The sequence below is a fragment of the Erinaceus europaeus genome, chromosome 10 (genome assembly GCF_950295315.1).
Source record: "Erinaceus europaeus chromosome 10, mEriEur2.1, whole genome shotgun sequence".
Lineage (NCBI taxonomy): Eukaryota > Metazoa > Chordata > Mammalia > Eulipotyphla > Erinaceidae > Erinaceus > Erinaceus europaeus.
This window is the reverse complement of record NC_080171.1, coordinates 114938589-114961631: the sequence shown is the minus strand read 5'-3', so window position 1 is coordinate 114961631 and position 23043 is coordinate 114938589. Positions and strand designations below refer to the sequence as shown.

At 42.1% G+C, this 23043-nt stretch overlaps 1 protein-coding gene and 1 long non-coding RNA gene across 5 annotated transcripts in view; both read right to left on the bottom strand.

Annotated features, from left to right (window-relative positions):
• The window catches only part of NOL8 (nucleolar protein 8), a 35714-nt gene that overhangs the window by 1844 nt on the left and 10827 nt on the right, over positions 1–23043 (bottom strand). For all 4 annotated transcript variants that reach the window (XM_060200574.1, XM_060200576.1, XM_060200575.1 and 1 more), the window contains exons 5-16: positions 22271–22397; positions 20804–20872; positions 16778–18574; positions 15244–15360; positions 14781–14903; positions 14407–14497; positions 12488–12626; positions 11752–11829; positions 8295–8566; positions 3164–3290; positions 1720–1790; positions 339–418 (exon numbers count right to left, since the gene is read on the bottom strand). In XM_060200574.1, coding sequence (XP_060056557.1) covers positions 339–418; positions 1720–1790; positions 3164–3290; positions 8295–8566; positions 11752–11829; positions 12488–12626; positions 14407–14497; positions 14781–14903; positions 15244–15360; positions 16778–18574; positions 20804–20872; positions 22271–22397 — 3091 coding nt within the window. The remainder of the gene's footprint in view (positions 1–338; positions 419–1719; positions 1791–3163; positions 3291–8294; positions 8567–11751; positions 11830–12487; positions 12627–14406; positions 14498–14780; positions 14904–15243; positions 15361–16777; positions 18575–20803; positions 20873–22270; positions 22398–23043) is intronic.
• LOC132540942 (uncharacterized) lies at positions 10450–11634 on the bottom strand. The gene is made up of 2 exons (XR_009552149.1): positions 10930–11634; positions 10450–10495 (listed from the first exon to the last, which is right to left on the bottom strand). It is a non-coding gene; the product is annotated as an uncharacterized LOC132540942 (long non-coding RNA).

The window sequence follows — 23043 nt, the reverse complement described above, 5'->3', positions numbered from 1 at the left end:
ACGTGCCAGAGTGGCTCTCTGGCTTCTCTCTCATGGGAAAATTTTATCGAATGTGAGATAAATAAAAATAGAATTTCAGATAAATACAAGTTGCTCCACAGTTGGTAGCATTGCTACCAGGATCATCTCCATGCTCTGCTTCACCTGAGGTGAGGCCTTTGGCGACAGGGAAGAGGTCTGTCTGGACTGACGCAGGCCTGAATACAAGGACATGCTCAGCAGAGTGCAGTAAATCATGTGCTAGGTTTTCCCACCTTGTTATGCCAGGTGAACATCAGCACAGAAGCGACGCCATATCTATTGAAGGAGACAATCAGAATAGAGATGTAATTACTCACCATACGTAACTCGTTAGTTCTGGCCTCCCAGGATATTTTACTAGTATTATTTCCCACTCCTCTCCAGAATAAGTTAGACGCTGTTAGGAGGTAAATCAAAACAAGAGGGACAGGAAATTAATTTTCCTCAGTGGACAAAAGTTTAACATTATCAAGGTCTTCAATTCTAGTTCTGAACATTTCCCCCCAATTTATACTAATTTCAACTAAGGAAAAAAAAAGAGGGAGAGGTAGACAGCATAATGCAGCATAATGGTTATTATTATTATTATTATTTTAAGATTTTTTTATTTGTTGATGAGAAAGATAGGAGGAGAGAGAGAAGAACCAGACATCACTTTGGTACATGTGTTTGTTGCCAGGGATTTAACTCAAGACCTCGTGACTTGACAGTCCAATGCTTTAGCCATTGCACCACCTCCCGGACCACAGTAGCATTATGGCTATTAAAACAAACTTTCATGCCTGAGGCTCTGATTTCCCAGGTTCAATCCCCCCCACAGGACCATAAGTCAGAGCTGATTAGTGCTCTGGTTAAAAAAAAAAAAAAAAAAGAGGGTAAGGTTATAAAAAAAAAGTATAAAAAGGTATATATATAAAAAAAAGAGGGTGAGGTAAGTAGCATGATGGTTATGCAGAGACTCTCATGCCTAAGGCTCCAAAGTCTTCAATCACCTGTACAAAAAAAAGCAGTATGTAAACCAAAGCTGAGCAGTGCTCTGATAAAAAAAAAAAAAAAAAAAAAAGGGAGTTAGGCGGTAGCGCGGTGGGTTAAGTGCACATGGCGTGAAGCGCAAGGACTGGTGTAAGGATCCCAGTTTGAGCCCCCGGTTCCCCACCTGCAGGGGAGACACTTCACAGGTGGTGAAGCAGGTCTGCAGGTGTCTATATTTCTCTCCCCCTTTCTGTCTTCCCCTCCTCTCCATTTCTCTCTGTCCTATCTAACAACGACAACAACAATAATAACTACAACAACAATAAAAACCAACAAGGGTAACAAAAGGGAAAATAAATAGATTAAAAAAAAAAAAAACCTCAAGGGGGAGAGGTGGGGAAGACAGACAAAAGCATGTCAAATATGCTTTATCACCCTCCCAAATATGCCTCATATCTCTTTGCATAAGTCAAACATAAGAGTTCCCATGTCAATAAATCTCTCCTACCAAAATAACCTAACACTTGAAATAAATCTAGCTGTTTGGCCACCTAACAATCTAATCTCCCCACCTAGGTTCTAAGAGGCCATCATGTTCCAAGACCTGAGTTTTAGAAGTGACATGCCTCACTATAATAGTATGCTATCATATGAGATGTGCAGTAGTAAAGGATACACTGTATTTATTTATCTGCTGGATTCCATTTAACAAAAAAGCCAACTTACCATTAAGTCTTTCATCAGTCTTAGAGAAGAAGAAAAATCTAGTGGTTTCTTTCTCAGGCAGTGATTCTTCCCTGAATCAAGAGAGAAAGGAGACAGGTCTCAATATTTAAGAAATGCTTGCAATGAAAATATCTCAAGAATGAGGCCCCAGGTTTGATCTCTGGCATCATGTATGTCAGAGTGATTCTCTGATTCTCAGTATTTTTAAAAAATATTTATTTATTTATCCATTCCCTTTTGTTGCCCTTGCTTTATTGTTGTAGTTATTGATGTCGTCATTGTTGGATAGGACAGAGAGAAATAGAGAGAGGAGGGGAAGACAGAGAGAGGGAGAGAAAGACACCCGCTGACCTATTTCACCCCTGCAGGTGGGGAGCTGGGGGCTCAAACCAGGATCCTTACACCAATCCTTGCGCTTTGCGACACCTGCACTTAACCCGCTGCGCTACTGCCCGACTCCTCTGGTTCTCAATCTTTGACTAATAAATTAAATCAATACACACACACACACACACACACACACACACACACACACACACACACACGTTTTGTTCATTTTGCTGTGAGTTAAAATGACCCCATTCTCTTGAAATCAACTCTTCTGATCAAGCTTTGGTAATAAATAATGAAGATTCACTTACGAACAATCTGCTAGTGTTTCGCCTGGGTGGCAGCCAGTCAATTGCTGGGTCCTCTTTCTGACAAGTGACTTAAGTGTCAAGCTGGCTTCTCTAAGCACATAACATCCCACCTGGTGCTATCTTCACCCCAGGGATGGAGAAACATGCTCCCCTTAACAAAAGGCTAGAGAATTTGCTAATGAACTGATATAAGGCTCATTTTAGATGCTTTTGCACTAGTTCTTCTTCTTCTAGCAGAAACTTCTTTTTAACTTTATTTTTGTTACTCTACCAGGGTTATCACTGACCTAGCCTTCATCACTCCATGGCTCCTGACTTCTATCAAACAGAGGCTGAAATTCTTACTACCAGTAAGTGTAAGGTACAGTCCCTTCTTAGCATGAAATCTGCATGTTCCCTCCACCTGTTTACTTATTATTTTATACTGTCAACAGGCACCACTGATGCCTATTCTGCCCTCTTACTCTATCTTTGTCTTCTTAAAGATTGTAGATAATGCTTTAGTATATAACTGAGCAATGTTAGACTCTATGCTGTCTTATATCAAAAATTTTCTTTTTTCAAACACCAATGTAGGCATTCAATATTGCATAGAAACTCCTCTTTGATAGTATTCAAACAGACTTCTAAAATGTCTTTAATCTGAGTAGGTACACAAAACCGGAATACTTATCTATCAAGAAACTTTTTAAAATTGTTTGGAAGGTCTGCAATATTTCTCAAGCAAGTCTAACTCGGGTTTTACAAACATTAGAATAGACCTGCATTGACAAAAAAAAAAAAAAAAAAAAAAAATCACTTACTCAGGGCTGGGCATCCTGTCATCAGCATCTTCAGCAACATCTTCCTCTTCCGAACTGCTGTCCTGGAAACGAGGGGTTCCCTGCCAAGCGATCTTCCCAGGCCTCACTGGGTCAACTCTGTAGGCCTCTATACATTATGACAATAAAAGGTGTCGGGATATGTTTCTAAACGTACTCACTGGATTGCTTTCAGCATACTAACATTGCACCATTTCACCTCCTCTCACCATTTCTAGTATCTCAATTATTAATTGGAAATAGGTAGTATCTTGGCCCCAGGAGATAGCTCACATAGTAGACTGCACACTTCACCACGTCTGAGTTTGAATGTTCAGTCACTACCTAGGGAGGCACCTGCAAGGAGGGTGGAGGTGGTATAGTGGGGTATTTGGGGGAGGGGAGGTCTTACAAGTGACAGTGCTGCTCTGCGGTGGGTTTCCCGCACTCTCTGTTTCTCTATCTAAAAATCAAAAGAAGAAAAGAATACTCTGGGAGTGGATGAATCATAGAGGAGAGCAGCCCAGGGATAACCTTGGTTGGAAAAGAAAGACTAACTTATGGGATTTCATATATTTTCTTTTTCTTTCTTTCTTTCTTTCTTTCTTTCTTTCTTTCTTTCTTTCTTTCTTTTCTTTTCTTTTCTTTTCTTTTTTTTTTTACCAGAACACTGCTCAGCTCTGGCTCATGATGGTGTAGGGGATTGAACCTAGGAACTCAGAGCATCAGGGTGAGAGTTTGTTTGCATAACCATTATGCTATCTTCCCCACTCACTTTCATATATTTTCAAACACTGGGAGAAATGATTCATAACTTTCTTTGGCTATTGTGATCTTGAGGATGTTTAGCTAGCAGAAATGGGAACTGTGGATAATGGTCACATAATAAATTACAGGAAATTATATATATATATATATATTTAAAAGCATTTACTGTTTTTTAAAATGTTTATTTATTTTCTCTTTTGTTGCTCTTGTTTTCCATTGTTGTTGTAGTTATTGAGAGGACAGAGAAATGAAGAGGGGAAGACAGAGAGGGGGAGAGAAAGATAGACACCTGCAGGTCTGCTTCACTGCCTGTGAAGCGACTCCCCTGCAGGTGGGGAGCTGGGGGTTTGAACCGGGATCTTAAGCCAGTCCTTGCGCTTTGCGCCACATGCGCTTAACCTGCTGCGCTACCGCCCAACTCCCAAAAGAAATTATATTAAAAAAAAAACAAAAAACCCTGCCACCTAAGTTTATCAGGCCCTTTAAACTTTCCCTCCTAGAGGAAAAATAAACCTCCTGCAGGGGTGAAATTTCTAAGAGAAGACCCCTTCACTATTACTTGTTTGGCTTCCTTTGAGTTGCTCACTGAACTGGTTTTCAGGTAACTAGATTCAGGCACAGTTAACTCCAGAATATTGTTTGCAATGCATTGTTGTAGGGGCACAGAGCACATAACTGGAACTCACTTTTCTCTATCTTAGAGCCTCAGGCAAGGAAATCTTTTTTTAAAAAGTTGGGTAGGACAGAGAAATTGAGAGAGGAGGAGAAGACAGAGGAGAGAAAGAAAGATGAACACCTGCAAACCTGCTTCATCACTTGTGAAGCATCCCCCTACAGGTGGGGAGCTGTGGGCTTGCACCAGACCCTTGCACGGGTCCTTGCAACTCGTTTTAGCTATTTGTAAGATGCGCGTTCAACTCTGTGAGCTACTGCCCGGCCCCCAGGCAATGAACATACTTTACACAACCGCTAAGTCAACTCCTTTGTACTTTTTCTCTCTAAAACACAGTAAACGTTTAACTAAACTACTGTCATTCTTTCTGGCAGAGAAACAAAATGAGATTGAGAGCTAGAGAGAGACAGGGAGGAAGGAAGGAAAGAAGGAAGGAAGGAAGGAAGGGGCAGTAGGGTGGTAGCGCCGTGGGTTAAGCACATGTGGCGCAAAGCGCAGGGACCGGCGTAAGGATCCCGGTTGGAGCCCCCGGCTCCCCACCTGCAGGGGAGTCGCTTCACAGGCGGTGAAGCAGGTCTGCGGGTGTCTGTCTTTCTTTCCCCCTCTTTGTCGCCCCATCTCTCTCCATTTCTCTCTGTCCTATCCAACAACGATGACATCAATAGCAACAACAATAATAACTACAACAACAATAAAAAACAAGGACAGTGGCACTAGACTCTCAAGCATGAGGTCCTGAGCTCGATCCCCGGCAGCACATGTACCAGAGTGATGGCTGGTTCTTTTTCTCCTCTTATTTTTCTCATGAATAAATAAATTCTTAAAACAAACAAACAAAACACAACCCAAGGGCAACAAAAGGGAAAATATAAATAAATAAATAAAAGGAAGGAAGGAAAGCACCACACCTTCACTCTATGTTGGGGGTCAGGCAACGTAACTTTGAACGTCTATGTATTTATCCCGTACTATAACAACTGAAACTCCTCATTTCTACCCCAGTGTATGTGTCCTTATCTTACTATTTTGTTTCCCAAAAATATGTTTGATTTTCCCTTTCTCCAACCCTAAGCAAGCTTGATAAAAATAAGTATGCAGCTTAAAGCAGAGCTTTCTTACTCTTTTCTGTTCACACCCACACTGTCACCAATGTGTTTTATCTTTTTCTTTTCTTCACAAAATAAAGTTCTGTATGTGTACATTTCCGAGTCAGGCCTTCCCCCTTCTCATCCTTGAGTTCAAGTCCACACTTTGCCTGTCCTGATAGAATTAATGTGAAGCTAGAAAGTAACGACCTGATAACATATAAAAGGACAGTGGTCGGGGAGGTGGCACAGTGGATAAAACATTAGATTCTCAAGCATGAGGTCTTGAGTTCAATCTCCAGCAGCAGATGTACCGGAGAGAGGTCTGGCTCTTTCTCTCTCCTATATTTCTCATGAATCAATAATATCTTTAAAAAAAAGATACAAAAGGGCAGTTCACCTATTGCCAATTCTCAGAACTATTTTTATCATCATCATCACATTGCCATCAGGATTGTTGCTGGAGCTTGGTGGTGGCACTACAATTCCACTGCTCCTGGTGACCATTTTTTTCCTATTTATTTATTTTTTTCTCCCTATTTTTATGACAGGACAGAGAGAAGTTGAGAGAGCAGGGGCAGATACAGAAGAAGATAGACACCTGCAGATATGCTTCACAGCTCATGAGGCTCGCCCCGTCCCCCCAGGGTAGGGAGCGAGGGCTCAAACCTAGGTCCTTGCACACAGTAACATGTACATTCAACCAGATGTGCCACAGCCCAGCCTCCAGAACTTCTTTCTGTTAAAAAGGCTGCTGTTATAAGAAATGGGAAATTGGGAATTGTGTGGAGTTGTACCCCTCCTATCCTACGGTTTTGTTAATGTCTCCTTTCTAAAATTAAAAAAAAAAAAAAAGAACAGGAAAGCTATCAGGGAAGGGTATGGAATACGGAGTTCTGGTGGTGGGAACTGTGTGGAGTTGTACCCCTCTTATCCTACGGTTTTGTCAGTGTTTCCTTTTTATAAATAATAATAATAAAAAAATAAGGCAAGAAAAAAGAAAAAAAGAAATGGGAAATTACCTTGTTTGATACTAGGGTGTAAGTAGGAAATCATTCCAATTATTGGCTTAAGCTGCAAAGGCTGGTGGGAAACTTATCCAGAAAGCAGTGATCACCTGACTTTCTGCTACTGGTCATACTAACTACCAAACCATTACTAGCATCAGCTGGAAAAGGACAGATCACGTGAAGACCACAGCAATGCTATTTAGATACCATGGCAACTCTGTCTGGCATGGGACTAGACCAATCCAAGAAGGCAGACTCCACTATACTATATAATCAGACTTGTGAAGGGAAAATGGGGAATAGTGGGGGAAAAACCCATAAGGAATTTCTCTCTTTTTCACTCACTCACTCACTCATTCTCTTATATTGAATAAATATTCAAACAACAACAAACCTTTGGAGGTGGTAGCAGTAAGTTGTGTATGAATGTATATTTGGAGGTATAAACCTACACTCTTACAATCTTATAATAACAAATACTTTTTTTTTTAAAGGAATAGGGGGACCTGGTGGGTTGCATAATGAATAGGGTACTTAACTTGTATGCATGAGGTCCCAAGTAATGCTCTGGTTTTCTCCCCCACCCCCATCTTGTGATAGGAAACAAATATATTGATACTTATTTTTTTAATTAAAAAATATTTATTCCCTTTTGTTGCCCTTGTTTTATTGTTGTAGTTATTATTGTTGTTGTTATTGATATCGTCATTGTTGGATAGGACAGAAATAGAGAGAGGAGGGGAAGACAGAGGGGGGGAGAGAAGGATAGACACCTGCAGACCTGCTTCACCGCCTGTGAAGCAACTCCCCTGCAGGTGGGGAGCTGGGGGCTCGAACCAGGATCCTTACACCAATCCTTGTGCTTTGCAACACCTGCGCTTAACCCACTGCGCTATGCCTGACTTCCTGTTAAAGACTTATTATACATTGATGTGACTGTTTCTGCTCAATAGAAGACATGCTACACACTCCTTTTTTTTGCCAGAGCACTACTCAGCTCTGGCTTATGGTGGTGTAGAGGACTGAACCTGGGACTATGGAGCCTCAGGCCTGAGAGTCTCTGCATAACCATTATGCTATCTATTCCTGCCCCGAACATTATTTTCTGTCCTTTTCATATGGCAGATAGTTAGGAGCTGTTCCATTAAATACAAAAACAATCTGCTGTGTAAAATCTGTTCCAGGCACGTTGTTTTTATTACTAAACCTCATTTACTGAGATGAAACCCCCCCCCCTTCGGCTGGGGCTCAGTGCCTATACTACGAATCCACTGCTCCTGGAGGTCCTATTTTTCCATTGTTGTTGCTGTTGTTGGATAGGACAGAAAGAAATTGAGAGAGGAGGGGAAAACAGAGAGGGAGGGAGAAAACAACCCTTTCTTAGGTGCATATTAGATCAGTGAGACTTAAAACGCCTGAGGCTCCAAACTCCCAGGTTCAATCCCCGGCACCACCAGTACTATGGTATTTTTCTCTGTATCTTTCTCTGTCTGTCTCATTAAAAGAAAGTAACTAAATTATTCAATCACTACACTTCATCAAGACTCAAGTAGGTTCAAACTTCCTAAAAGGAAAAAGGAAAAGGAAAAAAGTAGTACCTTCCTTTACTGAATCTGTAACTTCTGAGTCAAAGAAGGAGAAAGTGAACCCTCCAGGCTGTTCAGTCACACTGCCTGGAGCTCCAGGGCTCTGGGCCTCAGCACTCTCTCCGGCGCCATCTTCACTACAGGGCGTGAGGTCTTCCTTCTCATGGTTGTCTTTCGTAGCTTGGAATATTTCTTTTAAATCCGTAGCGATGTTATAATACATTTCTTTAGATACCTCAGGTAGCTTCTCTGCTTCCTCTTTTTTCTTCTTTCGTTTTGATTTACTGAATCAACATACACAACATATACAGACACATGTGTCACAAAGTAACAGGTAGTTTGTTTGGGGAAATTCTTCAGAAATCAGGCAAGGAAAACTGCAGGATGACTTTAATTCCACATTCTGAATAACAAAGAGGAGTTGTGTATGAAACTCAACTTGTAAAATGAGAATCTTAAGCACTAAGTTTTTTTTTTTTTTTAATTTTACCCCTTTTGTTGCCCTTGTTGTTTATCATCATTGTTGTTGTTGTTATTGCTGTTGTTGTTGGACAGGACAGAGAGAAATGGAGAGAGGAGGGGAAGACAGAGAGGGAGTGAGAGACAGGCACCTGTAGACCTGCTTCACTGTCTGTGAAGCGACTCCCCTGCAGGTGGGGAGCCGGGGGCTCGAACTGGGATCCTTATGCAGGTCTGTGCACTTTCTGCTGTGTGAACTTAACCCGATGAGCCACTGCCCGGCTCCCTAAGTTTTTCACATATAAAGCTATGTCATGAGACCCAGGTGCTGGCGCACCTGGTTAAGCGTGCATTTAGAGTGGGCAAGGACCCTAGTTCAAGCCCTTGGTCCCCACCTGCAGGGGGAAAGCCTCACTAGTGGTGAAGCTGGGCTGCAGTGTCTTTCTGTCTCTTACCCTTACCCTCTCTATCTCCTCCTCCCTCTCAATTTCTGTCTCTATCCAATAATGAGTAATTAAAAATAGAAAAAGCTATGTCATGTAGCTTTAAATATTAACTATAATTCATATTCTCCTGTCCCTTCTCTTCTGAGTGACTTTTCAGCAATTACACTGAAAGCATTAGTTTTGTCTGAGAAAATCACTCAACTACACTGAGCTTCAGTTTCCTCACCTGAAAAATGTTAAAACAGATGACTGCCAAAACCTTCTCAAGTTCTAAAAGTCTGTGGATTTTACAAAGTTATCATGAAAGGATTTAGAGATCCAGCCCATCAGTCTGACATATTTGAAGTCAAGGACTGAACTCAGGAGCCGATGTGTGGATGCCTGACACCACTGGGCTGCAGACATGGTGGGGAGGAGGGAGAAGCTGGTGGTTATCTCTGGGGACTCACCATTCTGGGGTGACTTTCACACACAGAAGCAGAGAGGTGGGGGAAGGGTGTGAGAGGGGAAGTCTGAACTCTGACACCATCTCCCCAGACAACTTTTCTAGTCCACTTCTATGTTAGCTCTTAAGCTCAAGCAATGATTACTAGAGACACAGGCCCCTAGAACATACCTAAAATAGACTTTCTAGTTTGTTTGTTTTCCACCCTAAAATGCCTACTTTCATGTGCTGTATCTCTACTTTTTGGTTCCTGTTCATTAAGTATTTTGTCCTGCTTTCTATCTTACTGCCTTTTAGCCACCAAGTTGCAGATGCTACTGTGATGCTATGCTGACTTCTCTGGGCAGACGATCTCACCAGTGTGTTCTGGAATCTCACCTGTCCAGAGTCCTACCCCACTAGGGAAAGATGGAGACATGTTAGGGGTATGGTAGCCAGTGGAGAAGCAATTACAAAAGACAGAACTCCCACCCTCTATACCCCCCAAAAAAACTTTGGTCCATATTCCCAAAGGGGAAAAGGATAGGGGGGAAAGGAGGGGTAGATAGCATAATGGTTATGCAAAGAGACTCTCTTGCCTGGGGCTCCAAAGCCCTAGGTTCAATCCCTTGCACCACCATAAACCAGAAATGACCAGTGCTCTAGTAGAAAAAAAAAAAAAAAGGTAGAGGAAGAAGATCAAAGGGCTCTGAATCCCAGTTCCACCAGGGCCTGAAGCATTTCTCACTGGGAGTCTGCCATCAGGACCCAAATAGCTTCTTATAGTTTATAAGTCAACTTTATGTTTGAAATAAAAACGATTTCAACATGAAAAAAATGCAGTTTTTTAAATAATTATTTATTCCCTTTAGCTGCCCCCCCTTCTGTTGTTTTCGCCGGGCTGGCTTCACGGGCGGGTAACAGACGACCAGGGACTCATGGTTGAGCTGTACGCAGTATCTCTTTATTCATGCAGGACGCAGCACAATCTATGCCAAGCTAAGCTAAACTAAAAACTACAAACAATCTTGTCCTTATAAATATACTAGTCCAGTAGGGTGGGAACAGGATGCTACGCAGAGAGGGTGGAGAGAAAAGTGACTGGTGAAAATCAGGGTATGACAAGGAGAGGGGGTAGAGCAGGCAAGAATTCTACCACTGAACCACCAATGCCCTGGAGGGAGGGTGGTGCTTGTTAACAGAGGTTATGTAAATAGAATACAGTGTTATGTAAATAGAATGCAGTGTTAAGCAGGGGGGATTAAACCAAATGAAACAGAAGGGGTTTTTAAAAGCAGAATTAGAAGCATACCAACACCCTTCTTTAATTGTAGTTATTACTGTTGTTGATAGGACAGAGAGAAATGGAGAGAGGAGGGGAAGACAGAGAGGGAGAGAAAAAGAGAGACACCTGCAGACCTGCTTCACTGCCTGTGAAGCGAGTTCCCTGCAGGTGGGGAGCTGGGGGGGGGGGAATGCAGTTTTAAACCACCAAGTTTGTGTTATTTTTTTTTCCCCAGAGCACTGCTCATCTCTGGCTTATGGTGGTGTGGGGGATTAAACTTGGGACTCTATAGCCTGAGACGTGAGTGAGACTCCCTTTGCGTAACCAGGATACTATCTACACCTGCCTGATTGTGGTGACTGGTTCCAGCAACCAGCACAATGTTAGCCATCCCTCAACACAAGTAGGAGGTACCAGGTAGAGCCATGGTACTTATTATTTAAATGCATGAAATTCCTCTGCCAGAGATAAGACTTTCTCTACCATGTCAGTAACTGTGCTCTAACGGCTTCCTCAGTCTTTTTTTTTTTAATTTTTATTTTTATTATCTTTATTTATTTATTGGATAGAGACAGCCAGAAGTTGAGAGGAAGGGGGAGACAGAGAGGGAGAGAGAGAGAGACACCTGCAGCCCTGCTTCACCACTTGCAAAGCTTTTCCCCTGCAGGTGGGGACCGGGGGCTCGAACCTGGGTCCTTGTGCACTATAACATGTGCACTCAACCAGGTGCGCCATCACCCAGGCCCCCTCAGTCTTAAATATAATGCAAGAGCTATTGATTATTACACCTTTTCCAATACCTGAAATGAGAGGAATTCATATGATCACATTACTAAAAGATGGAATTTGACTGACCTTTCTTTTGTCTTATCATCTTTCTTTCTTTCATAAGTGGCATGGTCCTGCCTTGTTGGATCATAACGTACGATGTCTCTATATTAAAAGAAAAAAATTAAAGAGAAGAGGGATAAGTTGGAACAGAGTAATCAAGACATTAATATCCGATTAGTAGAAAATTATAATTCAGCACCTGGGTGATTTGAGCTATTGAGTGAAAGACAGTACACAAGAAGAATACTAATGTTAGGTTAAAAAGGATTATCTTTAAAATGACCTCAGTTAGCGTTTCCCTGGACTTTATGAAAAAGCATTTTAAGCATGCTAAAACAGCTACAGATACAATGACATTCTACTGGTATTTGCATAGACTTTCTCAGTGGGGAAAATTAGAATACTTGAATAAAGCCATACAAAAAATTGTTCACATGTTGGTTGACTATGGAATCTGGCCGACAGTGTGAATCATGTTTACATTTCTCCTTAATAAAGTTATCTCTGCATAGCTTTATAGTTTTACAGTTACTATAACCATTTTACTAATGACATTGACGGTGCTATGATACCTAAGTATATACAGAAATAATGTAGTATTAGTTTCATGAAGCGACTCACTAGTCAAATATATTTCTGAGAATCGGACACACGGCCTAACCCCCTGCCCAGGAAGTTTACAATGACCTACTCTTAAACTGAGTTCAGAAGGCATTTGTGACAAAAGAAAACAGGACAAAGAATGGAACACAATCCATACTTAAATTTCTTAGTGGCCACTGATCCTTTGCTTGTAGAATTGTTTAAGCTGATGTTCAAAACACTCTGTATAACATTCAGGGCTTTCTGTTTTTCCGTAGCAAGCTCTTCTTCCTCAGCCGTTTTTCTTTCATTTATCTCTTAAACGGAAAAGGACAGTAAGTCAGTCTTTCAGTAAACATAACTTGAGAAGTCTTGACAACCAAATATTCATCAATCACCTTAACATGTACAAAACACACTGACAGAGAAAGTTAAACCTTATTTTGTGAACCTTTCTATCTCCAATGCATACCACAGCAAACCTAGAAATTGTATGACTGGCAGGCGCACTTCAATCTGTAATGATAAGAATGACATCTAGATTTACTGGCTTTTGGTGATAAGTCCAAAGGCTTGCTTTTTTTAATTTCTGAAGTAGAATTGGTTTAAAAATACTGTAGAATTTTAAGGTAAATATTTATAAATGTAAGAGAGTGAGATGCTAATAGCAAAAGTAGAATGATTGGATTCTTTGATGTATCATTCTAAAATGAAATTTAAAGTGCATGTAAATTAAAAATGTATCAATAAAAAGTAGAAGATGGTAATTTTATTGACTAGCAATATGGTCTATCAGCAAATAGTTGAGCCAGACTTTGATTGGTAATAAATATTGTAGGAAGAGTCTTAGATTGTCACAGAAATCATGCCATGATCTTCAACTATCAGGAACAGACAAGCCCATTGAAAATAGAATGAAAAGGATTGATGTTCTCCTTTGGCAACAGCCAGACTGTAAACTATTAACACTCCAATAAAAGAACAAAACAGAGCGGTGAAGCAGGTCTGCAGGTGTCTGTCTTTCTCTCCCCCTCTATGTCTTCCCCATCTCTCTCCATTTCTCTCTGTCCTATCCAACAACGACATCAACAACAACAAAAATAACTACAACAAAAATGGAAACAATGACAACAAAAAGGAAATAAAAAAAAATCTAAAAAAAAAATAGAAGAACAAAACAAAAACAAACAGCTACAAGGCTCAGGAGGTGGTGCAGTGGATTAAGAATTAGACTCTAGGGAGTCAGGTGGTAGTGACCGGCATAAGGATCCCGGTTCGAACCCCAACCCCCCACCTGCAGGAGAGTTGCTTCACAGGTGGTGAAGCAGGTCTGCAGGTGTCTGTCTTTCTCTCCCCCTCTCTGTCTTCCCCTCCTCTCTCCATTTCTCTCTGTCCTAACAAGGGTAACAAAAGGGAAAAATAGATAAATAAATTTAAAAAAAGAATTAGATTCTAAACCATGAGGCTGTGAATTCAATCTCCAGCATTATACATTCCAGAATGATGCTATGGTGCTCTTTCACTAAGAAGTAAAAAAAGGGAGCCAGTGGTGGTACAATAGGTTAAAAGTGCACATTACAGTTTGCAAGGACCTGGGTTAAAGCCAGGCTCCCACATGCAGTGGGGAAACTTCATCAGCAGTGTTGCAAGTGTCTCTCCCTATCTCCCTTGTCCCATTTAATTTCTTTGTGTCTATTCAAAATACACAAAACATTTAAAATTTTAGGAAGCACTTAAGAAAAGAAAGAAAAGGGAGTCGGGCGGTAGCGCAGCGGGTTAAGCGCAGGTGGCACAAAGCAAGGACTGGCATAAGGATCCCGGTTCGAGCCCCAGGCTCCCCACAGGCAGGGGAGTCGCTTCACAGGCGGTGAAGCAGGTCTGCAGATGTCTGTCTTTCCTGTCCTGTCTGCTACCTGCAAGTAAGTGCAACTGTCTAGATCAATTGCGAAGTACAAACTCAAGGAGCGTCAGGTCAGAAGCTCCATAGTCTTGGGCTGCAAGGTTTCTCCAAATGTTAGGCACAGGAATGAGAGTAGGTGACTTCAAGGGTCCCTCAGCTGACATTAGAACTGTGCAGACAATAAGGTATTTATTTACCTTCCTGTTCCTCTTCACTGTCACTTTCTAGGAATCTGGAGTCCATACGAAATCTGTCATCATTGCCAAACTGAGACTGCAGATTCAAGAGCTACACACACAAAACACAAGATCACAATTGATGCCCATTCTCCCAAGAAACTGATTCAAAATAAGGCCACTCTAGCTACATTTCAATATTTTGAAACTCACTGTATTTATGTTTTCAGGACCTCATTTACCCCTGAACCAATCAGAGTGTCATGGCAGTCTCAATTCCATTAAGACACTCATAAACATTGGAGAGTGGGTCAAGGTCTATAGTTACGTATTTTAAACTAAGAGAAACAATAAGGACATGTTGCAGGCTTTATTAATTTCCGTCTTTCACTCACCTTCTGTCCTGCTTTACCCTCAAACTGAGGTTTAGTTTTAAACCTGTTACTGTCATCATCAGACCCAGATTCCTCATCATCACTGCTGTCAAAGAGTTTTCCTGATGTTTTAGTAGAGGACTCCTGTTCACGTATGAAGAGAAGACAGAAAAGCTTGTTAATATCTCAGGCAATCAGCATTTGCTTCACTATGTTGAGTTTTTGGAAAAGTCATGACCATATGCCTACAGGGTTTTGCTATATTGATACCAGTTTGCACATGGTTGGAGGAGAGGTTCCACTGGAAAAAGATCTCCAAGGCCCCTACAGTTTCTCTGTATAATGGTCAAGGAAATCTTGGGTCTCATCGTGACCCTGGAAGATTTTATATTGTCTGGCTGTTGTGTGGATATCATTATGCACAGCATGTAGAAATGGACCTATATAAGGAGAGACATACCCACAGACACCTCACAAGTCTTACTTTTGCTACTTCTTCTCTCAGATGACTTTGCTTCTCCTGAGGGCCGGTCTCCTCTGTTTCACTTTCAGTGTCTGAACCAAAGATGATGTGTGTTGACTTATCTGCCGGATGACCATCCTAGAGGAGCCAAGAAAACCATAATATTGTCAAACCATTAAGTTTCCCCAAATTGGCTGTGGGATAGGTGACCTACAAACTGTAATTTCACTGATTTCTATCTTGACTTTTACACATCTAATTCTTATTTTTTTTAAATCATTTTTTTAAATATTTATTTTATTTACTGTTCATTAGAAGGAGAGAAAGCAAGGAAGAAGGGGGAGAGAGACAGACAGACATCTGCAGCACTGCTTCACTGCTCGTGAGGCTGTCCCCCTGCCAAGTGGGGACCAATGGCTTAAACCCCGGTCCTTGTGCATTGTAACATGTGCACGGAACCAGATGCACCGCCACCTGGCCCTCCATCTAATCTTTATTCCCTTGTTAAATGTTCTTGTCTGTTCATAGCACTGAGAATAAAGTCCAGCCTCCACAGCCTCTTCAAAACTTGCCTAGTTTTTCTCTCTTGCCTTATTGCTTACTATCTTACATTTCAGTCATACTGACTGCAAATTTTTAATTTTGTACAAACTGCTCCCTTTTCCCCGAGCATCTTTTCTTCGCCTTCTTTTCCAATAGTTTCCACTGACCTCTTCACACTGAACTCAGTTCATGTTGGTGACATTCACGTTGGTGTATCTCCTGTGTGCTGCTAGGAAAAGGAGCTAAACCATGACCCTCTGCCCACATTGTGACTTAGTGACGGTTTGAGGCAGGAGAACCATCCTCATCCTCTGAATCAGGCACTGACTGTGAGGCCTAAAGGTGCCTAACAACTGCTGAAAAAAATGAATAAAGGCTCATGTAGTCAAAATTAACAAGACACTACAAGCTATCAGTCACTGCAAAGTCTGGGATTTTCAGGATATATCACTTAAGTATAGTAGCTGTATCTTTTTTTTTTTTTTAATTTGCTTTCCCCCCTTTTTGTTGCCTTTGTTATTTATTGTTGTTGTTATTGATGTCGTTGGTACTGGATAGGACAGAGAGAGATTGAGAGAGGAAGGGAAGACAGAGAGGGGGAGAGAAAGACAGACACCTGCAGACCTGCTTCACTGTCTGTGAAGAGACTTCCCTGCAGGTGGGGAGCCAGGGGCTCGAACTGGGAGCCTTATGCAGGTCCTTGAGCTTTGCACCACCTGCGCTTAACCCGCTGTGCTACCGCCCGACCCCCCAGTAGTTGTATCTTCTAAGGGAATGGCATTTATGAAGAAAACTTTATATGAACGTAAGTAAAACATGGTTTTGGTAAATTGCTTACTTTTCCCTCCTTTGAGATACTAAGGATGGATGGTGATATGAGTTTCTAAGTCACAACACAAAACTCAAGGATAATACAATACTGACCTTTAATGGGGCAAACCAGCTTTCATGGGAGGCAAAGAATGGACTTTCAGAATTCTTGTCAAGTCCAGAGAATGCAAAATCTACTCACCACATTTGCCAGAGCATCATGCACCAGTTTCTTCCGTAATTCTTTTGCTTTCTGCCTTGCCTCCAAGGCTGCCAAGCGCCTCAAGTTATCTTCAGCAGGGTTATGCTGAGCACCAACATCTGATGAACTGTCAGCAAAAGGCAGGGAGTCAGCTTTGTTCCCCTGGGTGTCTTTCTTGGAGATCAGCTCTAACTGCTTGGGTGTGACTCCACAGTTCAGATCAGGTCTCTTTTCACAGTGCTCAGCTGTCTTTGTGGTCTTGTGACAACACTCTTTATCGGAGTCTGTTTTGAGAGTCTTTGCACGAAGACTTAAGGATTTCTTTTTCTTTAATGGTGATGGGCTAGAAAGAGAGTTTCGAGTTCCATTTTCTGAACTGGCAGGGGATACCACTTTCAAGTCTTGGCTCTCCACAGTGGACTGTCTCTTTGGAAACTGAACATGGTTTGGAACATTTGCCTTCTTTGCACGTGGGGAACGAGTCTGATCTCTTGATGAGTCATTAGGACATGGGGGTCCCTTTTCCAAAGATGTGCTACTGGGGTCCCCTGGTTTCAAGCAAGTCTGATCTTTACTGGTGCTGTCAGTGTCAACACTCTCTTTCCAGGATTGTTTCACTGACTCCTTCCCGTAGAGGCAGCCTATTCCCTTGAAAGCCTGGAATCTGGGTTTCAAGTTATTTTCTTTTGGTTTCTGTTTTCCAGGGGTGCTCTCATCTCCTTCTAAAAGGGAAGCGACAATTTCATCAGGACGGATACACTTCTGGCTTCTTAGGTTCTTGGAGGCCCTGCTGACTACAGTAGCGGTGTCCTTGTCACCATCCTCAGCATCTTCCTTACCAGCCAACTTTTCCAAGTCAGCCAAGGTGAGATTCACACGGAGACAATTTTTCATCATATGGTTATATTCATCTACTTCAGACTCGGCCGATTCTGACAGAGAATCAGCATCTTCATTGCTACTGGAGACAGGCGGGGGCTCACAGCCGAGAGGCTTAACTTCTTGACTGATGGCTAGTTGGACACTGTTTTTTTCTCTTTGTACTTTAACACAGCGATCAGAGTTTTTCCCATTTCTCAAAGTTTTCTTGTTTACAGTCTTTTCTACCTGTGAGAGTTCTGGACTGTTTTTGACCAAACCAGCATTCTTTTTCATTGCAATAATTTCATCTGTATCACTTGAATCATAGTTGCAATTATCTCTCCTCACACTGTCAGAACTATCAAGGCGAGAACCATTGTTTTTGATGTTTGAACCTGTGCAGGAATGAAGTCTGTGAATATCTGATTTGAAATCATCCCTTACAACTTCAAAGGGATCATTTTCTGGTGCATTTATTGAGGACTGTGCAGTTCTGTCTAAATTTTCCTCTCTTGCAATCAGTAGCCTTAATTCTTCCTCGGAATCCATATCATCATCAGACATGCTATTTTTTCTCCTATTCGTCTCCAAGCTGGAATTTTGAAGAAATACATTTTTAAGCTTCTGACTGTCAGAATCTGGTCCATGGAATGACTTCGGAGGAGCCTGCTTTTGTGTAAAATGTGGACTCTTCCTTATCAAACGGGGCTTTGGCCGCACAGTATTAGGTTCTGTGGATGACTCTTCCTTCTGCGTTTTTATTATCTTCTTGGCAGGGCTATGAAATTCAGAGAACTCTCCCCGCCGTTTCTTGCTCATAGGATCGTCCCCTCCTTCCAGTTCCCAAGTGAGGCTGGATATAGGGACGGGAGTTGTGAAGTCTTCCCCTATCTTCTTTATGTTATGGCAGTATTTTGAAGGATCATATTTTATGATGTTTCCAAAGTTAAGGAATAAAAGCAAAGGACTAGGCTTTTAGGAAAGCCTATCAATATGGTGAAGCCAAGAAAGTAATGTTTAGGCCCGAGCAAGCCATTTTCTTTGTCTTCCCCTAGCTTCCTGGCTAATTAGACTTCACTAGGCAAATCAGGGGCTCTAGGAGGGAGCTTTCCAGAGGCTGGGCAGTGGGCTTGTCTGGCAGAGCATAAGGGTTACCAGGCTGAAGGACCTAGGTTTAAGGCCTTGGTTCCCACCTGCAAGACAGGAGGCTTCATGAATGGTAGAACAGTGCTGCAAGCGTCTCTCCTGCCCACTCTATGCCTCTTTGGCTCTTACACTCCGCAGGTGGCGCAAAGCTCAAGGACGGGCATAAGGATCCCAGTTCGAGCCCTTGGCTGCCCATCTGCAGGGGAGTCGCTTCACAGGTGGTAAAGCAGGTCTGCAGGTGTCTGTCTTTCTCTTCCCCTCCTCTCTCCATTTCTCTCTGTCCTATCCAACAACGACGGCAACAATAACTACAACAATGAAAAACAACAAGGGCAACAAAAGGGAAAAAAAAATTAAAAAAAAAAAAAGAGAGCCAGGTGGTGGTATACTTGGTGAGCATGTACGTGACAGTGCCCAAGGACCCGGCTTTGAGCCCTTTGTCCCCACCTGCAGGGGCAAGTTTTGTGAGAGGTGAAGCTGTGCTTCAGGTGTCTATCTCTCTCCCTTTCTTTTTTTATTATTTATTTACTTACTTTTTAATATTTACTTGTTTATTTATTTATTCCCTTTTGTTGCCCTTGTTGTTTTATTGCTGTAGTTATTATTGATGTTGTTAGGACAGAGAGAAATGGAGAGAGGAAGGGAAGACAGAGGGGGGAGAGAAAGATAGACACCTGCATCACCGCTTGTGAAGCGACTCCTCTGCTGGTGGGGACCCGGGGGCTCGAACTGGGATCCTTTGCCAGTCCTTGCACTATGCACCACCTGCATTTAACCCGCTGTGCTTCCGCCCGACTCCCATCTCTCTCCCTGTCTATCTTCCCCTTCCCTCTCGATTTCTGGATGTCTCTAGCCAATAAATAAATAAATAAATAAATAAATAAATAAATAAAATAAACAAATGATAAAAAGATAGAATTGAACTTCATTAATATGTATAGAGTTATACTAAGCATCATCAATATTTGCCATTAGTTGGCAAAATGAACCTGGGTTACATGTAGATATTGAAGCAAAAAGACTCCTATCTTGAGTTGTTTGGGCTAGGGAGATAGCATAATGGTTATGCAAAGGACTTTCATGCCAAGGCTGGGTGGTGAGGTACCTGGTTAAGTGCATGTGTTACCATGAACAAGGACCTACGTTCAAGCCCCATCTCCACCTGTGTGTGTGTGTGGAGCTTCACAAGCAGTGAAATAGTGCTGCAGGTGTCTCTCGTTTTTCCTCTCCCTCTCAATTTCTCTTTGTTTGATCAAATAAAAAAAATATTTAAAAAAAGATATTCATCAAAACAAACAAACAAACAAACAAAAAGGACTTTCATACCTAAGGGTCCAGAATCCAGGTTCAATCCTCTGTACCACTATTAGCCAGAGCTGAGCAGTGCTCTGGAGAAAAGCAAGCCAGCAAACAAACACATAAGCCAAATAAGTCGTTTTAACCTATCACTTTTTTCAAAGTCATTTTGCACATCTGCTCACTTCTAAATATATGCCAATTATGTGAGGGATGCCAAGCCCCCACTATCCTCATCTAGTGGGAAATCTAAAGGTAAAGGGGAAGACAGTGAGTGTTCCCTGGCTTAGCACTACACGGCCGAGAGCAGGGTCAGCAACATGGGCAGTGGCCCAGCAGTCTCTTCTCTAACCTCATGTGATCTTTTGTACTTACTACTTTCTGGGTAAACAACAACTAGCTAGCTGCTCCTCCGACACTAACTGACTGCACGTGCTGGTTTCCCTCTGAAAATACCCGAATTGCTTCTGCTTCACTGAGTAGCTGACACACAGGGTCAGAGCTAAAGGGCAGATGAGATGCACCCACCCTTCCTCATCCTCTCTTCTTCAGGCATGTTTATCTTCTCTGTTGATTCCTCCCATTAACACTTCTTGATCCATATTAAGAGAAGGATATGCACGGCAGTAACAAGGGCTATCTCTAGCTTATCTGTAAGTAAACTAATGCAGTATCACTCACCCCAATAAACAACCACTCTGAAAGACAAAGCGCAAAGGATATTTTATGTTTATGCTGATTCTTTAGGTGAAGGACAGGTAAGACTCTTCCAAATTTACTCACAACCCAATTCTAAAAGAAGAAGAAGAAAAAAAAAAGAGTACATGACATTAAATATCACAAACGGAAAAGATGAGTAACATTGCATAATCACAATTTAAAAACTGAACATACGCTGTGCAGCAATTACTGTTTGGTTTACTTTTTTAGTAATAAAACCTGCGGTCTCCAAAATGTGTGTACAGAAGTGAGCTCAGGGGCCAAGAGACAACTCACCCAACAGAACATATATTTGACCGTGTGCAAGGACCAGGCTTCAAGACCCCAGCCACCACATGGGAGTATCAGGCAAAAAGGGATCTTCATGAGTGATGGAATGTTGCTATGGTGCTTCTCCTTTGTCTCTTACCCTCTGTCTGGAACTATGAAGAAGTCTGCCCAGAGCGGTGGGCGTGTGCAAGCATGAGGCCCAGTGAAACCCTGGTGGCTTAATAAAAGAGATGCACTAAGAGATAGCTCATCCGGTACAGTGTGTATTTACCACTACCAAGACCCCAGGGTTGAACCCCTCTGCCACATGGACGCACCCTAGCAGCAGAGAAAGCTCTATACATCTACCATCTACTGATGGTGGAGCGATGCTGTGGTATGTCTCCCTTTCTCTTTCTGAAATAAAGACTGAAAGAGTTGGCCCAGAAGCAGAGGAGCTGCTTAAGTGCAAGGCCCTAAAAATGCCCCTCCCCCAAAGTATATGCATACACAAGTGTGCACGCGCAAAAAGAAAAAAAACTGGACAGCTATTGATTCCATGTAAACAATACAAAATGAAATGTAAAAGCACCTGTCAATAAAAAAGCAAACTTTGGGGCCAGTATGTATTTTTCATTTTTTTTACCCTTCAGGGTTATCGCTGGGGCTTGGTGCCTGCACCATGAATCCACTGCTCCTGGAGGCCACTTTCCCCCCTATTTTTGTTGCCCTTGTTGTTATTATTGTTGTTGTTCAATAGGGCAGAGAGAAACTAAGAGAGAGGGGAAGACACAGAGGGGGAGAGAGAGAGAGAGACAGACACCTGCAGACCTGCTTCACCTCTTGTGAAGTGACCCCCCCCACAGGTGGGGAGCCGGGGGCTCGAACAGGGATCCTTAAGCTGGTCCCTGCACTTTCACGCCATATGCGCTTATCCTACTGTGCTACCACCTGGCCTCCTGTATTTCTCATCATATGTATTCCTTGGGAGACTCAGCTCCACTTGGATTTTGAATTCTCTCTCCCTGTAAAATCAGGGATAAATCAGGGATAGCTCTTGCTTACCCAAGAGTTATAAATGCACGCTTAAGACCATACAGTACTGCTTTATGTTAGTATTTATGTTATCTTAAAAGCAAGAGGAAAATGATTGCTTTAGCTGTGATGTCTATATCATGTGGTCCTGGGTTCCTGACAGTCAGCTGACAAGAGGAGACTCACTCTGTGCCCCGGGACTTCTGTTCCTGGAACAGCCTTCATATGGAAGTCCGCCTCTCCCATCTTTGCCAAGGGGTTGCCTGTTGATGTTTCTTTCTTGACTTTTGCTTCTTCTCTCTCTTGGGCCAATCTAAATCAGAGAGAAAATATAAATTAAAGAGGTAAAGTAACCATCGACACTATCAATAGTGCTTTAACTTTAACCATAAGGCTGTATAACTTTATAATAGCCATCGCTGAGGGCCTGTGAATTTTTCCCTTCTACCTTATTCATTTTTTTTTTTTGGCATTTTATCCATCCTCTCCCATGAGGAAGTCTATTTTAGAGTCGAATCTGTCAAGCCTTGATTAAGTCTATTTTCATAATGAATAAAATGCTTTCTTACCCTTCACATTAAAATTCCTCCACATCACTCAGGCCTGGACAATAGCAGCATCAAACAATTATCACTGGTCTCTTTGCCTCAGGTTTGTTTCCTTAACATACCACTACATTTTCCTTGGGTAAGCTCACACAGTATCCCCAAGCAGCAGGACTGTGTGGCTGATCTATGCAGGACTCGGAATCTGTGCAGTAGGAATGCAATTCCAGTGCTGCTGAATGACAGTCACATCACCTCCCTGTTCAGAGGACCCCGGGCAGGATAACAAAGTCAACTGTACCTGTCACCTTTCACAAAGACCATACCCTCAAGAGATGGCTCCTATAAGCTGACTGCCACTTAGTTTAGCCGTTACTTTTCCCTGTGTCATTGCTGTGGTCTAGAACAATTTAA